The sequence below is a fragment of the Amphiura filiformis genome, chromosome 7 (assembly GCF_039555335.1).
Source record: "Amphiura filiformis chromosome 7, Afil_fr2py, whole genome shotgun sequence".
NCBI classification, from domain to species: Eukaryota; Metazoa; Echinodermata; class Ophiuroidea; order Amphilepidida; family Amphiuridae; genus Amphiura; species Amphiura filiformis.
Genome location: NC_092634.1, coordinates 63,722,569 through 63,744,824, shown reverse-complemented (window position 1 = coordinate 63,744,824; position 22,256 = coordinate 63,722,569). Strand labels below are relative to the sequence as shown.

The window sequence follows — 22,256 nt, the reverse complement described above, 5'->3', positions numbered from 1 at the left end:
GTTTTTACCGCGGGGTATTTTCTTCCTTGCCACTGTGCTTCCTTGCTAATTGTATTGGTAATCCGAATACAGGAAAACCCACGCTGATGTCCAAATTGTGCAATGTACATTGAGTAGTATGTGTGCTCAATTGTGTGTGATTTCCTCAAATAGGTGTTATTTGTTCAATTAATCATTCCTGTTCGTCTTGAATTAAAAACAATATAATAGTATGTCCTCAAAAAAGACTACCACGGCACTATCCATAGGCCTTCTCAGTGTTAGTGGTGACACCAGAAATTGTTTAGGGGGCCAAAGTGAATTTCATACTGCAGTTACTGTCCGTTTTCCTATACACAATACACAGTGCTCTTTCCCATTGACGCGTGACCTCTACAAATAGCCCTACGTTAAAAGTATGGGGATATGACTAGTTAACGTCGCTGTTTGATAAATAACCGGCCAATATTAAAAGTACTCTTCTAAAGTTCTAGAAAATATAGTTTTTTAACATGTCCTAAATTTTTAGCTAATTTAGATGTTTGAAATATTCGTACTTTGGTGTTTTAGTTAATGTTATAGGTAATAGTACATTGCCTAGTTAACGTCGCTGTGTGAAAAATAACCGGCCAATATTAAAAGTACTCTTCTAAAATTCTAGACAATATAGTTCTAAATTTTTAGCTAATTTAGGTGTTTGGAGAGGGTCGCACTTTTGTGTTTTAGGAAGGATATGTAAACGACAGATAACACCAAAAATATGAAGAAATTATTTCCAAACCGTGTTAAGTCAACAATCATTATGTTGCTCATTTTCAAGAATGCTGGTTTACAAAAAGCAGCCCATTGTCTCATTTCGTGAACAAAGGTACACATACCATTGTTTCCTTTCGTTTCCTTTATAATCGGTTACCCAACTGAAGCTATAAGACCAGCTTTATTGCGATATCGCACATGAAAACAGACACTTGTGCACAACCAGAGAAGATCCGATTTAATCAGTTGAGCTGTTTCAATGAGTGTTATCTTGGTTTAATAGCTTTTAATGGGGTTAAGTCCTGCAAAGGTCGAGATGAATTCTACTGTAGACATGACTGCATCATGTCAGGGACCGAAATGATAAGAAATATTTTTCATTTTACTTTGCCAGGTTAAATTGCGTGGCATTGAAAAAGAAATATTGTAGCTAATATGGACTGACATCGTGTATGTCAATTGCTACTTACCAAGGTCGATATAACATCGATCCCAAGCTTAAAAGCTTAGAAAAATGCCAGTAAATGCTTAACTTTGACTATGTAATGTATTTGTTATTGTGTTTTTTGAATTTCACTTCTTTTGTAGACTCCTTGGTATACTCTAGTAGTCCGTCTCTTTGTGCATTTATTTATTTATATGTTTGTTTGTTTGTTTGTTTATTTATTTATTTATTTATTTATTTATTTATTTATTATTTCTAAACCATCTACATGAAACAAATTTGTATTACTATATGTTGAAGTTCACTAGTGTATTTTTAATATTTATTTATTTATTTATTTATTTATCTATTTATTTATTTACTTATTTATTTATTATTTCGCCACCTTACAACAGACGAGTGTGGATGGGTTAAACCATCTGCACGAAACAAATTTGTATTGTTACGTGTTGAAGTTTACTAGTGTATTTTTATTTTTTCATTTTTTTATTTATTTATTTATTTATTATTTATTTATTATCTATTTTGTATATTAAAAAAATATTTGCGACACTTAAACGAGAATAATTATGAGGATATAGGCGGCTGAATTGCCCCCTCCACACCCACACCGTATTACTGCATTGTGTTGTACCATATGATAAGGTCCATATTATAGGAAAATTGGTCAATTTGAGATGACTTAATATCTTGTGCACAGCTCACCACGGAGGGGGCATAGGTAAAAATGCCCCCTAGTCAGGAATCTTGCCCTCCCTATCGTTAACCACAGCAAAAAACCCAAATTACGAACATTTCCATTTTTGCGGCATTTTTGCAGAAATTCGTTGATAAAAAAATTAACTTTACACCCTACACCCCCCCCCCCCCCTCCTCGAAAAAAATTCTGGTGTCGCCACTGATATTATTATGGTCATATTCTTTTGGCAAACAATCTCTCTGAAACCCTACATTAATAATCTCCCGTAGCCATGGTTATTAAAACTTTCGAATATAGCTGACATGTACGTGTCATTTCGTCAAGCAAGACTATACCAAGGATTATTAAATCAGGATGTGACACTTCATAATTTGCATGTGTCCAATTCATATGTTAATAGCATATTGTTATTAAAATGATGGTCTGACCTGGCCAGAGGGCGTTAATATAATAGACGTTTGATCAAGGGACAGAGTAGTTGCCGTTTGTATCGGCTACCGAACGAAACATAATTATTATGCACATTCCGACCAGACTAGCTTTGCCAGGCAGAGTAGGCCATGACGTGTAGGTCTATGTGCCGAACGTACATTGTAAAGTATTTGCATAACTCTTTTGCATGAAACTGTACTTGTCATCTAAAACAAACAAACAAAAACAATATTATTTGAAGTTTTAATTTTTTTAAAATTACCCTATTTTACTACGGTAAATTAAGATGGCGCTAAATTACCATGTAAATTAACCGGTAATTTACCGACTCACAACACTGACATGAATACAAGTTTTAGTATTATTTAATAATATTATTTCCTCTATCGTTTGATGTACAATGGTACAGGTTGGGGGGGCAAAATAGTTTTGTACTTAATATGAGGGTGGGGTCATAACAGTTGTAGGTCCATTAACTTGTGAGACCGGGGCTCAACAAAGTTTTGGGTTCACGAAGAGGGGATAGGGGGTTAAAAATTTGTAACACGAAAAAATATATTGTCCCCCACCAAAGTATTTCTGAACACTCCCTAAACTTAGTAGATTTTCAGCAAATGTTATTTTTCAGTGAGTTTTGCTTTTATTCTGTGTTAAATTATGGCAAACGGAATCAAAATATTATGAAGCAAGGAAACAAATACTATAATCGCTCCTGGGTGTCACCCATGCATACTTTTTGCATACCGGTAGGGGCCTATTGCCAATCACAAAGTTTGAAATTGTAATTGTTTAATGTAGGCTACTCCCTAACAGAATACGTTTATAGGCACGCTGGCGACGTGACGTATTTAAATCGGATTAACTACCATAACAATAGATGAATACAATTTTGACTATATCGCCCGCACTCACGTTCATGCAGTAGGACCTACCGATGCATTGAACCATAGATGTCAAAGAAATGCTAATCACTCATGCACCTGTAAGATTAGTCTCTTTGAAAAGAACGGTATTGTATTCAATCTATTATATGATTGAAGACAGGTAGTAACAAGCTGTAACAGACGGCTTGACGTGAGCCTATGATTTTTTTCTGGGGTCTTGTGGTGTACGCTGGTTATCATCGATGTTGAAGTGCCTATAATAGTTCAATGTAAGAAAATGAGCCAATAGACGTGATGAATAAAGATCGGATTTTTGGATTATTAGTGGCGGTATACAATTAAATGTCAAAATTACGGTGCTTTTCTACTTTTCAACAATAATTCATACTGGCAGGCTACACCAATAAGTGTATTTAGTGCAGATTGATATTTTTCGGGATACTTTTCCACAGGGAGGAAGCACATGGCAAAAACTATTGCCGCGGGTGCCATTTTGGAAGGTCACGTGATTTTTTTACTTCAAATACTCACTGTATTTCATATCTTATGCTTGTCGTATATTTCCTTTGTATTATCGATAGTTAGTCTCAATTTCGACATTACTATATCAACAAGACATTCCATTATCAAATTAAAAGACTTTCTTGCAGAAACAAATCACTGTGGCCTGATGGGATCCTAGTAGTTGACCCACTTCCGCCCGGTCTAACCTTGCTTGGGGGCGCTTTTTACTATCTTCAACAGGTTCGATTCGCTAAACTTACGACACCTTTATGTGGTGACCTCAATCACATGGGCTGAGTAAGAGTTGATGTGAATTATTCATAACCGATCGATACCTTGCCTCACTTTGTTGAGAGCAAGCCAACAAAATTTCCATAGGTTTGCGTGGCTAAATAAAAGCCGTGAATTTAGTGTCACCCCCCTGACTATACTCCCTGTTTTATTGATCCCTTTCTGATTGTTGTATTGATTTCATCACAAGAGTTTTTGCGGTACTTCTATAAGCAGGCACTTAGAAGCAAAGCATTTTGTAAAGTGCAAAAAAAATATAGCTTTTTTTTTTTTTAATTAACTGCTTCTAATTGGAAATTTGAGGTACGTTATGGTGAATTTTCTTTTCTTTTCCAGCTATGAGCTATATGTTATTTCACAGATTTCGTACAGTATGTTTGTTTGTTTGTTGGGGTGTTTGTGTGTGTGTCTTTATTTGTTTGTTTGTTTTCTTTCTGTTTTTCAAAATGTGGCTTAATAAGTTACTGTATTGCATAAACTTCCTTTGAATTTTCAGCTTTTAAAAATTAAATGCTTCTAATTGGAAATTTGAGGTACGCCATGGTGTATTTTTTTTCTTTTCCAGCTATATGTTATAGGTTCTACATTATTTTACAGATTTCGATCAATTTGTTTGTTTGTTTGTTTGTGTGGGTGCATGTGTTTGTCTTTATTTGTTTGTTTTTTTGTTTTTGTTTTCTTTCTGTTTTTCAAAATGTAGCTTGCTTAATAAGTTCATAAATTACTGTATTGCGCCAAACTTTGAATTTTTAGCTTTTTTTTTTTCTTTAATTTAATTTCATTTCATTTTATTTGCCAGAAAAAACATATAATACAAAACAAAATTCTTACAATATAAAAGTACAATACAATCATGATAAAATACATTAAAAGAGCAATTAACAAAAATTTTAAAGAGGGAAAATTTTATTTTATTTTAAATACAATCACTAAATTTAATCAAACAATAAATTGACATTCCTACCAATAAAATATCAACAACAAAAGAGAAAAAAATTTAATGCTTAGAATTGGAAATTTGAGGTACGCCATGGTGTATTTACTTTTCTTTTCCAGCTATATGTTATAGGTTCTACATTATTTTACAGATTTCGTTCAATTTGTTTGTTTGTGTGTGGGGGTGTTTGTGTGTTTCTTTATTTGTTTTTGGTTTTCATTCTGCTTTTCAAAATGTGGCTTAATTCGCTGTCGTATAGTACACGTTAGTAACCATTGGTTATTGCTCCCATGGCATAGGCTTTGTGTTGTGGTCATTTCGATCATTGGTTCGTAAACAAAGAAAGCGTGATCCAGGTGACCTAGCAACAGTCATATTCTAACGTGCACTACGACAGCGAATTAAGTTTATTGCGCCAAACTTTGAATTTTTTCGCATAACACTGGGCATAGTGTCATCGCCCCGATATCTTCATGGCAGGAATCGCCATGGTAGGTTGAATCCACAGCCACGCATGGCCATTTTGTTCTGACCTTTGAGACGCATAATGAGCCGAGGGACATCCGACTAAGGCTACTGATGATAGCCTGGTAATTGGCCTCTCTGTGTGTGAGTGAGCATATATACGCCATTATGAGGTCAATGGTCATATGATTTTAGAGTGCTTGCAATAGTGAGTGCAGTTAGCCTACGCTGCACTATAGTTCGGCACATTTAAAATCAGAATATTTTTGTCAGTTTTTGAGTTCAAGACGCTATGGTTCTTTCTCAAGACGCAAGCTAACGACTATCATATCCGTTGAACACATCTATTAAAGTGCAAGGAACAAAATCTGGCTTCTTTAGACTAAATCAATTACGGGAGATATTCATCATTTTCTACCCCGGTATCCAAAGATTTATCGTCTGAATATCAAATCGTGCATAGCACATCACGTGTATCGATCCCGGGTATTCATTTCAGTGTCTCTGCTGTATAATGTAATTATTAATCGGGCGATGTCGGTGTGCTGGGCTCTATGACATGATAGCAATTCCCACCAGAAGTTAATACATGAACTATCGCTGAAAGCGAACATTCGTAGATGTTCCAAAAAATCAATTTTCTACACCCCCTAATTTTGTGACTAATTTTGCGGGGTTTTTTTCAAAAATAACTACACACTTGTAACAAAAGTTATGTTATAGGGGTAAGGAATCCAATTACTTCACTGAAATTTTCAGTGATTCAAGACAGGTGGTTCATTATAATGTTAAGAAATTAGGTACATTCTAGCATACCGTTTTTCTTATCATGAATAACGTACCGCTTGTCTTAAGTTACTGAAATTCCAGTGTAGTAACTGGATTCCTTGCCCTATATACATAACTTTTGTTACCAGTGTGTTATTACTTTTTAAGAAAAATGCACAAATAGTCACAAATTTATTAAAGCCATTATAATAACATTTACTGAGGAGAACGCCCTTCAAAAAAAATTTAACTCATGCTTTTAAACGATTGTAATGTACTTTAGTAAACAAAGATTCTCTGCAAAAATCAAGACTTTATGTGCTGTAGTTTTGTCAAAATCCGAGATTTTGAATAAACCGCCGGGACCGTCGTTTTATTACGATAGAAATATTAGTCGAACGCGTATGCGATGTTCATAACACATACTACGTACACGGCGTACGGGGGACACACACACACACACACACACCCCACCCGCCAGAGGATCGTACCGTACTACAACCGCCGGAGTAACGTAATAATAGCGCTAGGAAATTCCAATTTTCTTTGCTTTACCTACTTGTTCGGCTCAAAATTAAAAGGGGATATATCTGACAATAAAAGCTAATATTTTATGGAAAATAAATACAAATCTATTTTTAAAGAAATGTTATAATATGGCTTTAAGGGGTGTAGTACCACCTTAAGTTATTAGAACTAAAATTTCAGTGTTCAATGTATTATCTTGCATATACCTTGTATTGATTGTGTTTTAGCTTATGTTTTTGATCAAATCACCGCTACTATAAATTGAGCGTTTTGACCAGACCATACTTTGTAACTTTGCACATGGCTACTGCTTCAACCTTATTTAGGCCTGTAATAGTTGTGTTAGAGACTGGAATCAGTTAAACCTTTCTCGTTACCCAAAAGGCTAGATCAAATATTGTACTGTCCAAAAAGGATTGTCAAGATGCAGGTCTTACGAAATGGCATTTCCTGAAAGACGTAAAAGTTTGTCGAAATTGGCCTACTTGGGCCAGCTTGGCGTAGACCGGGGATGGGGTAGTGCGAGCCGTTAACCCTCTCCGTTGTCGAGTTCCTACGGGAAGATCATTTAAAACAAACAAACAAACATACTCAAGACATGTTTTTGAAAAAATATTCCCAGGGCTATCTCAAGAACTACTGACTCAAGACTAGGCTTGTTTGTACTCATTTAAATGCATCTTTCATGGTGATTTCAAATGTTGTAGAGAACTGTAATCTTAGCAATACTGCAAAATGTTCAGAGTTGTCGACACCAATTATGGTATGGACCATAATGGCCTCATCCCAATGGCATAGTTCAATAACCTCAAATTAACAATCAGTGTGCAAAATTTGACCTCAAGTTGCAGAGTATGAGTTTTTGTACCCACATTTTCAAAGGTCATTAAATGAATGTACAAATCTATAGGGGATTTGGGGTTAAAGAACTGTGTCATGATGAATGAGAATGTTGTGGATCCTAGTGACTCGATATCCGCGCGCAATTACTTCTCAACAGCTTATATTGAATACAACTTTACTAATTAAAAATAAGGAAAACATGTGTCTGTTTTACCTGTGCGGTATCGCAATGAGCTGGTATTATAGTTTCAGTTGGGTAACCGAATTTGGGGTTAAAGAACTGTGTCATGATGAATGAGAATGTTGTGGATCCTAGTGACTCGATATCCGCGCGCAAGTACTTCTCAACAGCTTATATTGAATACAACTTTACTAATTAAAGGAAAACACATAATATAAGAGACTTCAAGGTCCAAATTGGTAAATGGTCAGGTTACCACCGTATATAACGATCCCCTTGGCGTTTTTTGACAACGTTTATTATTTTCTATATATATGTCTATATATATTTAGCGACTGGTAGCGCTTCATTGCATCTCACAGGCACGTGATGAGCTAAATTTACGAATCTTTCTTCTGCTTCATCTTTCTCTATTTATTTTCTCTTCTCTCTTTACATGTTCTTTGGGCGTGATTTTTAGTTTTACAAGAAATGCATTGAAACAAGCTCCGCGATCATCTTAGAAGCTGCAACTCGCAGCATGAGCAAATGCTACTTATACATAGGCTAAGTTTGATGAAAATTGATTTGTATTTTCTACAAGAAAGAGCTGAAAATTAACCTTTTTGGTATTATCAAATGAAAACAAATATACAAATAAGCTATTCAATGTGCGCATTTGAGGAAGAGCCACAGTATTGTCCAATCCCACGTCCATTTTGCCGACAAGATAATCCATAGCCCAGAAGCCCGCCGGTAAAGCCCATTCCCTAAATAAAGTTCGTTATTTTATAAAGCTATCATTGATGAATGCTTGATATTCATGCAACTCCTTTTCAATCTTTGAAGTAGCCAAAGCTCCTCCGTGGATAGAGTGAAAAACGGGTACATTTCGTTAAAAGAGCATATCTTCAATAGATGTGAGCGGATTGAAATAGTTCTTTCGGTTTATTAAAGCTAACGAATAAATGTGTCTTTACATATCAAAATACATTTGGTCAACTTTTCAGAAATAGGAGAAAAAGAGGGCACAATGACGGTTCTGTTTTTATTGGGACACCCTTTATTATCTTAATTTTGTGAAAGAATAATAAAATTAAAATATGACAATAAATCAAATATTATGGCTTTCCCCCTCCCGGATTTTGGGCGTTTTCCCACTCCCAAGTAAAATCATGCACATGAGGTGGAAATGATATCCCTTATATCAAAGCCTTGGGATCTTGATCCTTTATAGAACCTACTAGCTATTTATCTTGTGTGTCAGCTTTGTTTGTCTCAATATTTGAGTGTAAAACAGCGCTAAGGTCATGCTTCCCTCCGACCCACCTTAAAGCTATATTGTAATATTTGCTGAGGAGGATGCCCTCAATCCGAGATTTTGACGTGCGGGACACAGTGTCATCGCCCCGATATCTTCATGGCAGAAATCGCCATGGTAGGTTGAATCCACCGCCACGCATAGCCATTTTATATCGACCTGTTTAATAGTTTTATGTCGCATAAGAGCCGAAGGACATCTGACTAAGGCTACTGACAATAGCCCGATTAGCCCGGTTACTGTCCTCGCTGTGTGTTAGTCAAGCATGGTACACCATAGGTCATATGGTTTTAGACTACCTTCACGATTGGCCTATACACTGCGCTATATAATTCGGCACATATAAATCAAAATTATTGTCAGTTTTTGACTCAAGACACAAGCTAGTATCTTAAAGCGCAAACTAACGACTATCATATCTGTTAAATATATATATTCAAGTGCAAGGAACCACATCTGGTTTCTTTATACGAAATCATTTACGGGAGATATTCATCATTTTCAAACCCGGTATCCAAAGATTTATCGTCTGAATATCAATCGTGCATAGCACATCCACGTGTATCGATCCCGTGTATTCATTTCAGTGTCTCTTGCTGTATAGTGTAATTATTAACCGGGCGATGTCGGTGTGCGGGACGCGTTATTTCTTTCTGCAACCATAAGGCTGAGTTCACATAGAAGTATACGGTATACGGTATTCGCTATACGAAATACGCTCATTCGATCAGGCTGAGTTCATATAGGAGTATACTATGTGAACTCAGCCTAATCGAATGAGCGTATATCGTATAGCGAGTATATGTCAGTTTACCCATTTTCTTCGTCTTATCAAATGCTTGTAACTTTACTTCTTGAGGTCACATTGCATTCAATGAGGTGTCATAATGTGCAGAATTAGACAGTGCATCTATTAAAAAAATAAATCTACCCACATATGGTTTAGGTTTTTAAAATTAGGACGGTATACGCTGCACTAAAATCGAACACGCACGATTCCCACTATACTATACTATACTATACGCAGGTATACGGCCTTTTCGAATAGTGACCCGGTACTATGAAATTACCTTGCTCAATTTAAGCTATACGCGTGCATCTGCAAAACGTGCATCGTATACCCGAATAGTATACTTCTGTGCGATCGTAGCCTTATGTGACCCGGTACTATGAAATTGCCTTGCTCGATTTAAGCTATACGCGTGCACCTGCAAAACGTGCACCGTATACCCGAATAGTATACTTCTATGTGATCGCAGCCTAATGGGCCGCAATGCGATAACACATAGTACATACATGTAATTAATAGGCCTATGAGGCGGTTAGTGATATATTGCAGCCCATTATGGTTGCAGAAAGAAATTACGCGTGCGGGACGGTTATACACACATCAAAGGATCGTGCCGTATGACCGACAGAGTGCGGCACACTGACGACATCGGCGCTGGTAGTAAATATCCTATTTTCTTTGCTTTACCTCAGTTGTTCGGCTCAAAATTGAAAGGGGATATATCTGACAGTAAAAGCTAACATTTTATGGAAAAGAAATAGCATACCCATCTTTTTATGGAAATGTTACAATATGGCTTTAATGTATTTTTTTCAACATTAAGTTTCAACCACTAAACACACCCAAGTCACGAGATTGCCAATAATGACTTGATCGATGGCGTTCAATAACGTTGGTATAAATAACTTAAAACTTACGGTTTTTCTTCTTCGGGCTCTTCTGCTTGAGTAGCTTCCTCCCCCTGCTGACCATTCTCTGTGTTTTCTGTTTTAACTACCTGTATGGCTGATTGATCTGTTATCACTACTCCCTCTGTATTGCCAGGTAATACTTGTCCTGACGAAATGGTGCCAATACCCCCTGACGAATCCTATAAAATATTTAAAAAAAATATTACAAAATTATTTTCAAAATTCAATCAATTGTTTATAAATCACTGACCTGGTTGCAAAATGGTAATCAATGCCTCAAAGTCCAACGCGCGTTCGTTTTTCTTAACGCGTCCATATTTCAGTTGAAGCACATTCAGTTTTTATATCCTTTTTTGTTTGTTTTTGTTTTTTGCCGTAAAAACGTAAAATCATAAAATTCTGAGAAATATTTTGGAAAAAATTTACTTCTATTATTCAATACGCGCATTGTTTAGGTATAAAGCAATTGATATTTTGTACTTCAGTTGTGTAAATGAACCACAGTTATATCTGTGTACTTTTGAACGCTCGCAAATGACATCTTAATTAAAAATTAAGGTTTACAAAAATCTTTTTAAAAAATAAAATAAAAAAGCGCATTTCGTATTCGCTTTTGAAATTCCAATGAGCTTTGAAATATAACATTATTTTTTTTAGCCTAAAACAAAGAAATAGATAACTCTCAGAAATTTCTAACAGTGTTTCTAATTGGTCAATTACGCTATATATTGCTCTGAGTGACCAATTGAAATACAGCTTCTAAATATTTTTAGCTTAATCCTCTTCAGCCCTACCACCATTCTTACCATGTTGTTAACAAAATCCAATAAAATCATCCTGCCGCTCATTATATATATCCACTGATACCAGAATCACTATTTTGATGGAGACAAAGTTAATATAGTGTTGTTCATCAGACAATTGCTTTTTAAACATTGTTACAAATTGCAAGTACTTTTAATCATACCATATAGGTTTCATCAGCTCTGACGTCATTCCTGACGTCACTAGTCATGCTGGCTGAGGAGGTTGATGGACATTAAATGCAATGAAGCAAATAAATCATCATCGTACATTAGGTAATTAAAATCAAATTGTGTGTAATCAATCAAATGGCGTAATTTTTGTCCTCTTGTTTTTTTACCCTCTCTCACTTTGTCCAAGAATCCTCACCGTGGCCAAACTTATCAAATGAGCTGCATGAATACGTTGTTCCTTGTAGCACCTGCGACTCTTGTACCACCTCAGTTTCTTCCTTCCTTCCTTTCTTCCTTTCTTCCTTTCTTCCTTTCTTCCTTTCTTCCTTTCTTCCTTTCTTCCTTTCTTTCTTTCTTCCTTCTTTTCTTTCTTTCTTTCTTTCTTTCTTTCTTTCTTTCTTTCTTTCTTTCTTTCTTTCTTTTTCTTTCTTTCTTTCTTTCTTTCTTTCTTTCTTTCTTTCTTTCTTTCTTTCTTTCTTTCTTTCTTCCTTTCTTCCTTTCTTCCTTTCTTCCTTTCTTTCTTTCTTTCTTTCTTTCTTTCTTCCTTTCTTCTTTTCTTCCTTTCTTCCTCCCTTCCTTCCTTCATTACTCCAATACGTGTTGTGCCGCAATTCATTGGGTATTAAGGTGGTACTACACCCCTTGATAAATTTGTGACAATTTTTGCATTTTTCTCAAAAAATAATAACACACTGGTAACAAAAGTTATGTATATTATAGGGCAAGGAATCCAGTTACTACACTGGAATTCCAGTGACTCAAGACAAGCGGTACGTTATTTATGATAAGAAAAGAGGTACTGCTCGAATGAACCTCATTTCTTTTCAAACAGCTCTGACACTATAACCGCTGTATGTCCCGAACCACGAGACGCATCACGTACACAACCTGCACGTGCTAAGCACCTAGTTTCTTGGAACACCTTAGGCCTATCTGCCTGCCTCCAAGGCTTAAAACAGTGATCGTATTATCATGATTATGTAAGGTCAGTTTAAAGGAGAGCAAATGGATACGGTGCCAAATCCTGCCCTCTGATTGGTTTATTGCAAGCTGACAACCCATCAAAAGTAGGCTATAAATGGGCGAGAAATTTGAGTTGATGAATCTTGACTCTGGCAACCAGTGGAATGGTGTTGGTCAGATTGTATATGGTTTCATTTGGAATCCGGTCCACACGCTTGATGTTTAACATGACTCTGTAGCAAGATGTTGCAAAGGCATTGATCTTGTTTTCCATGTCCTTGGTGATTACCCATGACTCGCACCCGTACACTAAGATAGTAACAAATAAATAAATAAATAAATGTAGATATTTATATAGCGCTTTATGCCGTAAACAGCCTCAAAGCGCTTTACATTTTGTTGTCTCAAACAGCTTGATTTTACAGGTTTAACAGGTATAATTATTTGTTCCTCTACACTATTAAAGGGAAGACAAATAAAATGGTCAGGGCCGGATTTACCTTTTTGGGGGCCCTGGGCCAGGCCAAAATTTGGGGACCCTGAATGCACGGAGGAAGGCATGTGCACTAAAGTGACCAAGTTTTGGTTCAGGAATAAGATCGAGAGTGGCGGCGGGAGCATTACAATTTAGAGGGAGACGAGCATGATTTTGTTATGATATAGTAGCGCGCGAAAAATGTTCAATTTCAAACTATTTTAGCCCAAAATGAAGGTGAATATTGCTATATAACGGGCCAGTGCGCGCAAAATTGTGCAATTTTACCCTATTTTGGCCCAAAACATGGTGTTTTTCTGGGAAAAAGGCAATTTGGGCCCGGGCCCATCTGGCCCAATGGTAAATCCGGCCCTGAAAATGGTCCTGTGTTTTCAAATGTTTACTGTGGAAATTACTGCAGGGTATTGTAGCCTTAGTCATACTTATCGCTGTTGATTTTCTTGCTGTAAATATGAAGGTGGAAATAAAACCTTAAGGTCCGTGTGCACAAAAGAGTTAGACCGGGTCTAAAGTTAAACCTGGTCTAATAAGTGGAATTTAGTTCAATCAGGAATGATCCTTTACTCTTATTTCCTTCCTAAAGTAGTTAGCAGATTCTAAAGATTTAAATTCAAAGTTCAAAAATAATACAAAATAACTTGGAGCAAATGTAAAGGAAAATGTCCTGGGACTAAATTCCACTTAGACCAGGTCTAACTTTAGGCCTGGTCTAACTCATTTGTGCATACGGACCTAAGAGGCTACTACATCACGCATAATGCCGCTGTGATTTGGAGTAACTCGTCGCTGCCCCTCTCCAGTTACCTGTACTTTAAGTTTGCCCAGTAGCGTAGCCAGCGGGGCTACGCTGGCTAAAAAAAAATGAAAGAAAAAGTGCCCCTCTGAAAAAAAAATGAAAGAGAAAATCAGGAGGGCAAAGGAAAAAAAAAGGGTTACAAGGAGCCCCTTTTCTAGCAAAATTCAGGGCCAAAATAGTGTAAAATACAAAAATTTTCCGCGCTACTCGCGCACATTGTAACGGTAAAGCTCTTTTTTAGCCGGATAATGGGCGAAAATAGTGTAAAATACCATTTTTTTGCGCTACGCGCGCACATCATCCCAATAAGGCCCTTTTCGGGAAGCTCGAAGACATACAGTCTCTATGTATTGTATGATGCAACTGCAATTTTTTTCGTCTGTGCCCCCAAAATTTTATTTTGACCCCCCCCCCCCGACCAAGAAAGCTGGCTACGCCCCTGAGTTTGCCCATACCCCAGGCTTTAATCGTATTCACAAACAGAAAGAATAATGGTGCATTTACGCGCATTTTGATAAGCAATGTCGTTTAATATTAACATGACAGTTGTGTTTAAAGAAAAATGCCCGAATTATTATTGTTTTACATGCCAAAATGGTTGGGGTTATTTTTCTTTTAAAACACAACTGTGTTGTTATACGACATTGGATATAGCCTATTCAATACGAAAGGTCAATATTTTTAAATGATCGTCGGCTTTTCCTCCATGCAGCTACATACACTTGAAGTACATATTATTAGATATATAGGGCGAATTTCTCGACGGGTGGCTTAGCAGTTGGCTAGTCTAGCCTGAAGGCTTAAGAGGTCGTAAGACCAGGCTTAACTGAAAACACGTTCCCCGAAACACGGCTACCATAGCCTCGAGGCTTCGTTAGCCTGTGGGCCAGGCTTGTAGGATTAGCCCCAGGCTTCGGTAAAATTTGCATTTCTCGAAATCAGTCTTCTGTAGCCGTAGTCTCACGCAAGCCTGTTAGGCCAGGCTTACAGCGGCTTTTCTTGGCCCTGCCTCAGAGCAGGTCTTAGGTCGTAAGCCTTGGTCTATTTCAATTGACAAATTGCTTAAATTGTAATGCAAAGTTTTCATGGTTTTTCTTTCATAGTTTGAACCAAAACAGATGCTGTCTTTCAATCAACATAGAGTAGGCCCCTACCCCTAAGTAATAATCATTGTTCGATTTAGTTGAACATTTCACCTCTTTCTTTCTCTCTCTTTCTCTCTTTCTCTCTTTCTCTCCTTCTCTCCTTCTCTCTTTCTCTCCTTCTCTCCTTCTCTCCTTCTCTCCTTCTCTCTTCTCTCTTTCTCTCCTTCTCTCCTTCTCTCCTTCTCTCTTTCTCTCTTTCTCTCCTTCTCTCCTTCTCTCCTTCTCTCCTTCTCTCCTTCTCTCCTTCTCTCCTTCTTTCCTTCTTTCCTTCTTTCCTTCTTTCCTTCTTTCCTTCTTTCCTTCTTTCCTTCTTTCCTTCCTTCCTTCCTTCCTTCCTTCCTTCCTTCCTTTCTTTCTTTCTTTCTTTCTTTCTTTCTTTCTTTCTTTCTTTCTTTCTTTATTTCTTTATTTCTTTCTTTCTTTATTTATTTTTTATTTATTTATTTATTTATTTATTTATTTTTTTATTTATTTTTTTTTATTTTTTTTTTTTTTTTAATTTATTTATTTATTTATTTATTTATTTATTTATTTATTTATTTATTTATTTATTTATTTATTTATTTATTTATTTATTTATTTATTTATTTATTTATTTATTTATTTATTTATTTATTTATTTCTCAGTGTAAACACTGTTTTTCAGTTTGGCCCAGGGGTCAAACTTAAAACATCAAAAAAATAACCAATACATATTAAAATACATATCACCTTTCTTGATACATATCACCTTTTATTTATTTTATTTATTAAAACACTTTTTATTTATTAAAACATTTTATTTTAGTGTTCATTCGAGTCAGTTCAACCTGCTGTTAGTTGAACATTTCACCATTTTATTTGAGTGTTCATTCGAATCAGTTAAACCTGCTGTGATATATAAAGGCCTACTCATTTTGATATGGGCTTTCTTTTGCAGCAACGGTGCCAAAGGGGTGCAATTAAAGCAAGACGCAATCTTCGACGTCAACTTGCTATCGTGAGCGTCTTCAGGAGAGGAAGGATCCTTTTCTGAAGTATTCGTATACCAAATTTAAATCACGCTGCCGATTCAGTAAAGGCAATGTTTTAAGGCTTACTGATCTGCTTGAACCTAACTTGTAACGGTCAACAAATAGAAGTGCCCCCCATGTTTGACATGTCCTAAAATCTTGACCTTCCACATGAACTTGCTCCCATGCTTTCCTCTTTTTTTTCTTTTTTTTATTATTCTGTAAACATGTACATTTGTTGCCTGAGTTCGACTTCACTTCGGAGGCATGCTGAAAGTAATCATGGTAATAATGATTATATTTGTGAACGGAGTCGTTTCGTTAACATACCCGAAGGAACAGTTCTTGAAACGTTTGAATGATAAAAAAACAAAACTTTTTTTATCATCATCATCATCATCATCATCATCATCATCATCATCATCATCATCATCATCATCATCATGATAAACTATGCACTCATGCTAAATTCGCAAATAGAACATGAAAATATCAGCAGTAGATAGCACACGCGATGGTGGTCAAATGCTTGGTTATGTTTTTGTTTTTGCACCAAAATTATCCTTAAATAATGATTTACTTTTGACAAACATGCGTATGATTTGTTTGAAGTGTGAAACAATTTTTGCTTTAGGCCTACTTTTAGGGGAATCGAAGTTTCCTTTTCTGTAGGCTTGCAGTTTGACCCTTTTTGAAATGCAAATAAAAAATAAAAAATTAATGAGTCGAGTAAAAAGTATAGAAGTATCATTCATGCAAGCAGGACTCATAATAAAGAAAAGTGGAAATAAAATAATACATAAAAGACACAAAAACAGAAAAAATACTAGTCTTGCATATTAAGTTGTGTACAGTGGTGTAAGCCCAAGCACAAGACCGCCGGTCTAGGCTAGTCTTTGCGCTGCTAAACATGTTAGTACGGTAAACCGTGAAGGACAACAGCGTATGCACATCTACCTCCAACTGCCTATACAATTAAGTCACTGGTAAAAAGGGACGAGGTTGTCAAGCGTTAAGCCGGCAAGGCCACTAAGACCAGGTTGAATTTGCGTTCAAGAAATCCGGCTACTGTTAAGACTCGGGATTCGAGAGCGGGCTAGGCTTAGTAGCCTCAAGGCCACCTTAAGCCAAAGGCTTACTAAGACTCCTATCGAGAAATTCGCCCATAAAGTTTACTTCGAGGGCTGTTAAATGTCAAAAATATCCATTTGCCATAAAATTCGTATTATATCGCGAATTTCAAAAATCAAAATTATTTGATATCAGAAGGACATTCCTCGTAGGCTTATTCAGAATGAAATATTCGATATATCCCACAAAAAAATACGTGAAAACGCCGCTATCCGAGCCCTTAATGCTCTGCGTGCTCGCCATGCGCTTCAACGGATAAAGTTCAAGTGTTGAAATATTTTCTCAAAAAATCAAAAGCTATCTTAAGAACTACTGAACCAATACTAGGCTTGTTTGTACTCATTTTAATGCATTTTTCATGCTGATTCCAAATATGGTCATGAAAATTTACATTTCTGAAATTTTTGAATTTAAAAAAAAAAATTGAAACTTGTCGTCTGCAGTCGACACCCGCGTGAAGAGAGTTAATGGTATTATAATATGATTGTGTTTAACGAGTAGGCCTACTTTAATTCCTGAATTGCTAACCAGAAAAGCATTTTTTCGTAATTCCTAATATCTAATTCAATATGTGTATACGATAAGATAATGAACTTGACATTATTACGCGCTAGAGCTTTTTGCTTTATCAGGTATTTTCAACAAACATACGAATTTGTAACAATACAATTTCCCATTAAGGTTTTTTTCTCCATTCTGATAATAGCAGGTCCACGAAAGTAACTATATGATATAATGGATTTAATTTATCGTCGATCGTTGAATCTAACAGGCTGTTCCAGTTGAAATCCATACCCCTATGGAAGACATAACCTTAATCTCCCACATAGGAGGTAAATATTTCAAATGGAGTCACTCATTCACTGGTCCCGGGTCCCCGACGTGTCCGGATAACCGAGGTTGGACTGTAGTAAGGGATCACACCACCAGAAGGCACACGAACTCACTATAGCTTTGTGGAGTAGTGTTGAGGTTTATCGGTTTACACAAAATTTGATCATCGCTCCCCCAAAGTTTACCTCATAAATCAGGAGATCAGACTACCATTAAAACAAAACAGCAAACTTTAGCAGGGAATAACGATGAAAATATTATGTAATCATTTCAGTTTTATTTTCACCACATAATGAATAAAATGGCGAATACTTGGTGGAAATAAAATGTCCTGTCATCAAAACCAGATCAAGATTTAAAGTGCCAATAATGTTATCAAGGTTTTATAACACCACAGAGTTTACACAATAACCAAATTTATTTGACATATTTTTTCGGAAAGTTTCCGGAAATATGTGTCTCAGGTTTCCCAATAAGCAGCATTATTTAAGGAATGTTGGCGTAAATTTCTCCGATTTTAGAAACACTTATTTTTCTCAATTATGCTTTTATGAGAATCACCGATAATGCTAGTGACTTTAATGCTCAGTGTTTTAAAATGTGCCGAAGAAGAGCTTTATATTATTAGATTCCGAACCAGATAAGTATTTCTAGCAATTATTAAATGCATTTCTTACATATGTGACCATCCACCACAAACCTGCCGTAAAGTCAGTACATTGTATTCTGAGTTACAGTGCAAAATGTGCATAAAGGTTCTATTCATAGGCACTTCAAGTTGATGCTATGTGTATCTCATTTTACTAGTGTCAGTCAAACACCTTTTAAACCAATCAATGATCATATTGTTGAAGAGGATAATAAGCATATGTATAGAATTTTTGAATAGCTCTAGTCTTTGTTTGCATTGGCTAAATCCTGTTCAAGTGGTGGAGTACAAAGCATTGTATTTTGTTTAGGTATGTATTTACACTGTGAGGACATTCCTGGACCTCCTTGACTTGCGGATGATTTGAAATGACCGCCAATTATGACGGTTTGATATTTATATATCAGCAGTGTGGAAAGTGGAAAAAGAAACATATGTAGCACCGAAATAATTTCAACAAACTATAACCCCGCTTCTGGATATCGTTTGGAGTCAAATGATATATCATTATAAAGCTTATGATATATATATATATTCAAAACATGAAATAAAACCAAATTGGCCGGGCCGACTTTACGGCCGTTTCGTGGTGGACGGTCACATATAATGTATACGTTTGCGCCAAAACGTTCTCGCTTTAATGTTATCAACAACAATACATCCTTGTATCATTTTAATTTCCTATATTGGTTAAGGGGTTGGTCAGCAACCTTTGCACATTATATTTTGTTGGACCTGAGAGCACATCAGACACACCAAACTATTAAAAATATATAAAAAATATAAATTTCTGATAATTTGCCATAAAATTTGTATTATATCGCCAATTTCAAAAAAATCTAAATCATTTGATATCAGAAGGGCATTCCTTTTATTAAGAATGCAATTTGGTGTGTCTGATGTGCTCTCAGGTCCCACAAAAAATACTGCGCAAACGTCGCTATCCAAGCACTTTTTTCTCCCATTTTTATATAGCACAAAATAAAAGTAGCATGTCCAGGAGAGAACTATGTTAATTTGATAATGAATTTAATTTATCGCCGAATCTAATTTAATCCGTCTTTCCTTGTATATATGAGTAAGCTTAGCTCATAATTATTTTTGCAACCTAACACCTTAGGTCAGTTTACAAATTACGATTCGGTTTCAAAGTAATCAATTAAATGTGAAACTAAAAGTGAAAACCTATATTGCGTCTATGTGACGCGCAAATGTAGACTACTGAGAACCAAAAAACGTATTTTGCCTGGGGAAACCTCTCTTTTGCCTGTTGGCATGTTTGGGTTTAATTTGTCAAGACTGAGTTCAGCTTGATAATAAGGATGTTCATTTTTAGATAATATATGACCTGTCCCGCCACAAAAGATAGAACTTGTCGACAAACCTTAATTTGAGATGTTAGCCAATATGGTAATAATATCGGCATCTTTTAAAAAAGATGCCGATATTATTACCATATTACCCTGTTTTGTTGTTTGTTTATTTGTTTGTTTGTTTGCTTGTTTTTCGTTTTGTTTTGTTTTTCCCTCAAATGAAACATAGCTAGCTAAATACTAATCCTTTAGTCATAAAATTCAAAGACTTTTTTCATGTATATCTTTAATACTGAAGGTCAAAATTTTCATATGATGGGCGGCTTTTCATCCCAGCTACATACACTTTAAGTACATATCATTAGATTTATAAATTTTACTTCCAGAACTATGTCAAAAATTTGTGAATTTCATCAAAATTAAATTATTTCATATCAGGAGGACATTCTTCGTATTCAGAATGCAATTTGGTAAGTATGATGTGCTCTTATGTCCCAGAAAAAAATAATGTCAAATGTGGGTGACCGAGCCCTTGACACGTTAAGAAATCACTTTTCTACCAGGTAGGCAGTGGCAACCAAGGAGGATAGATAGAAATAGATTACGTAATGCTTTGTTCCTTTGATGCCGATTAGAGATTGCGACAGGCTATTCATAAAGTGGTACCATTGTTTTGAACAAAGGGGTTCCGCCATTAAATTGGTCACTGATCCGGCATCATATTAAAGCAGTATTCAGACTTTTTATTGTACGTGAAATATTGTATGTACAATATGTACGTTATTTAATCTATTGCCATTCTATTTCCAGTAATGTTTAAATTCTAACGAATGTTTGATGACGTAAAATCGATAATATATTTCTACTAGATATTGTATGAAACATATTATCGATTTTTCGTCATCAAACATTCGTTAGAACTTAAACATTACTGGAAATAGAATGGCAATAGATTAAATAACGTAGCTATGTTGCATACAATATTGTACGTACAATACTCGGAGTCTGTGGAGCGCTTAACGCTTTACCCAACAGGCGAGTATAAATAAGTGACCACAATACAGTTATGTGTAAGGGCAGTCATGTGTAAAGTGGTACCATTGTTCTCACGTATCCCAAATGTGCGCTTGTGCGGGTCTATAAAGGAGGCTTTAGTTGTCGATATAATCTTTATTATCACCCACCTGACTTTAGGCGCTTCATTTAAATAAATTGAATGCCCTTGCTGATCGACTACACATCAGAATGTATTAGCTGCCAGGTCCACATTTCTATAGTATTCTATAATGGTAATCGCTGCGTATAGGCCTATAAGGGCGAGTTTCCCGACAGGAGTCTTATTAAGCCGTAGTCTTAAGGTGGCCTTGAGGCTACTAAGCCTAGCCCGCTCTCGAAGCCCGAGTCTTAACTCTAGCCGGATTTCTTCAACGCAAATTCAACCTAGTCTTAGTAGCCTTGCAGGCTTAACGCTTGACAACCTCGTCCCTTTCAACCAGCGACTTAATTGTATAGGCTGTTGGAGGTAGATGTACATAAGCTGTGGTCCTCACGGTTTACCGTACTAACAAGGTTGCCGTCTCATTATCGCAATGTTCCCGGCGCAAAGACTAGCCTGGACCCGCGGTCTTGTGCTTGGGCTTATACCGTACACAACTTGATGCAAGAATATTGTGTCTGTTTTTGTGTCTTTTATGTAGTATTTTATTTCCACTTGACTTTTTATGAGTCCAACTTGTATGAATGATACGTCTATGCTTTATACTCGTGATGTTTTCTTTGCATCCCAAAAAGGGTATAAAACTGTAAGCCTAATGGAAAAGAATCTGTGATTCCCCTAAAAAGGAAAGCAACCAACGTGCTATCTACTGCTAATATCAGTAGTCTTCTCAGATCTCACATGAAGTTATCTGTTGGTAAAATATTTATAATTATTTAAGTAGAAGATATAGCAATATTATATGCATCTTATCCGTAAATTCAATTTTAATACTGCATGCATTATTGTTTCGTGTCAAATATTTACTATATCTTTACCAATTTTGTCCTTCTTCTATTGTATTAAATTGATGTCCAACCTGGTATAATATAGGCACTCCAAAATAATATTGTAATAGGCCTGCTTATGAAAAGTACGAGTATCAAACTATTAAGGCTTGGATAGGGACAGGTGGTATCATGGCTTCATGATGATGATGATGATGATGATGATGATGATGATGATGATGATGATGATGATGATGATGATG

General features: G+C 36.1%; 1 protein-coding gene across 2 annotated transcripts in view; it reads right to left on the bottom strand.

Annotated features, from left to right (window-relative positions):
- LOC140156424 (uncharacterized) overlaps window positions 1-22,256 on the bottom strand; it is a 36,743-nt gene that overhangs the window by 5,485 nt on the left and 9,002 nt on the right. Inside the window, exons 1-2 of one of the 2 annotated variants that reach the window (XM_072179371.1) lie at window positions 11,521-11,614; window positions 10,721-10,893 (exon numbers count right to left, since the gene is read on the bottom strand). In XM_072179371.1, the coding sequence (XP_072035472.1) occupies window positions 10,721-10,893; window positions 11,521-11,562 (215 nt within the window). In that variant the 5' untranslated portion in view covers window positions 11,563-11,614. Of the gene's footprint in view, window positions 1-10,720; window positions 10,894-11,520; window positions 11,615-22,256 lie in introns of those variants that run through there. The other variant, XM_072179372.1, reaches the window with a different exon arrangement.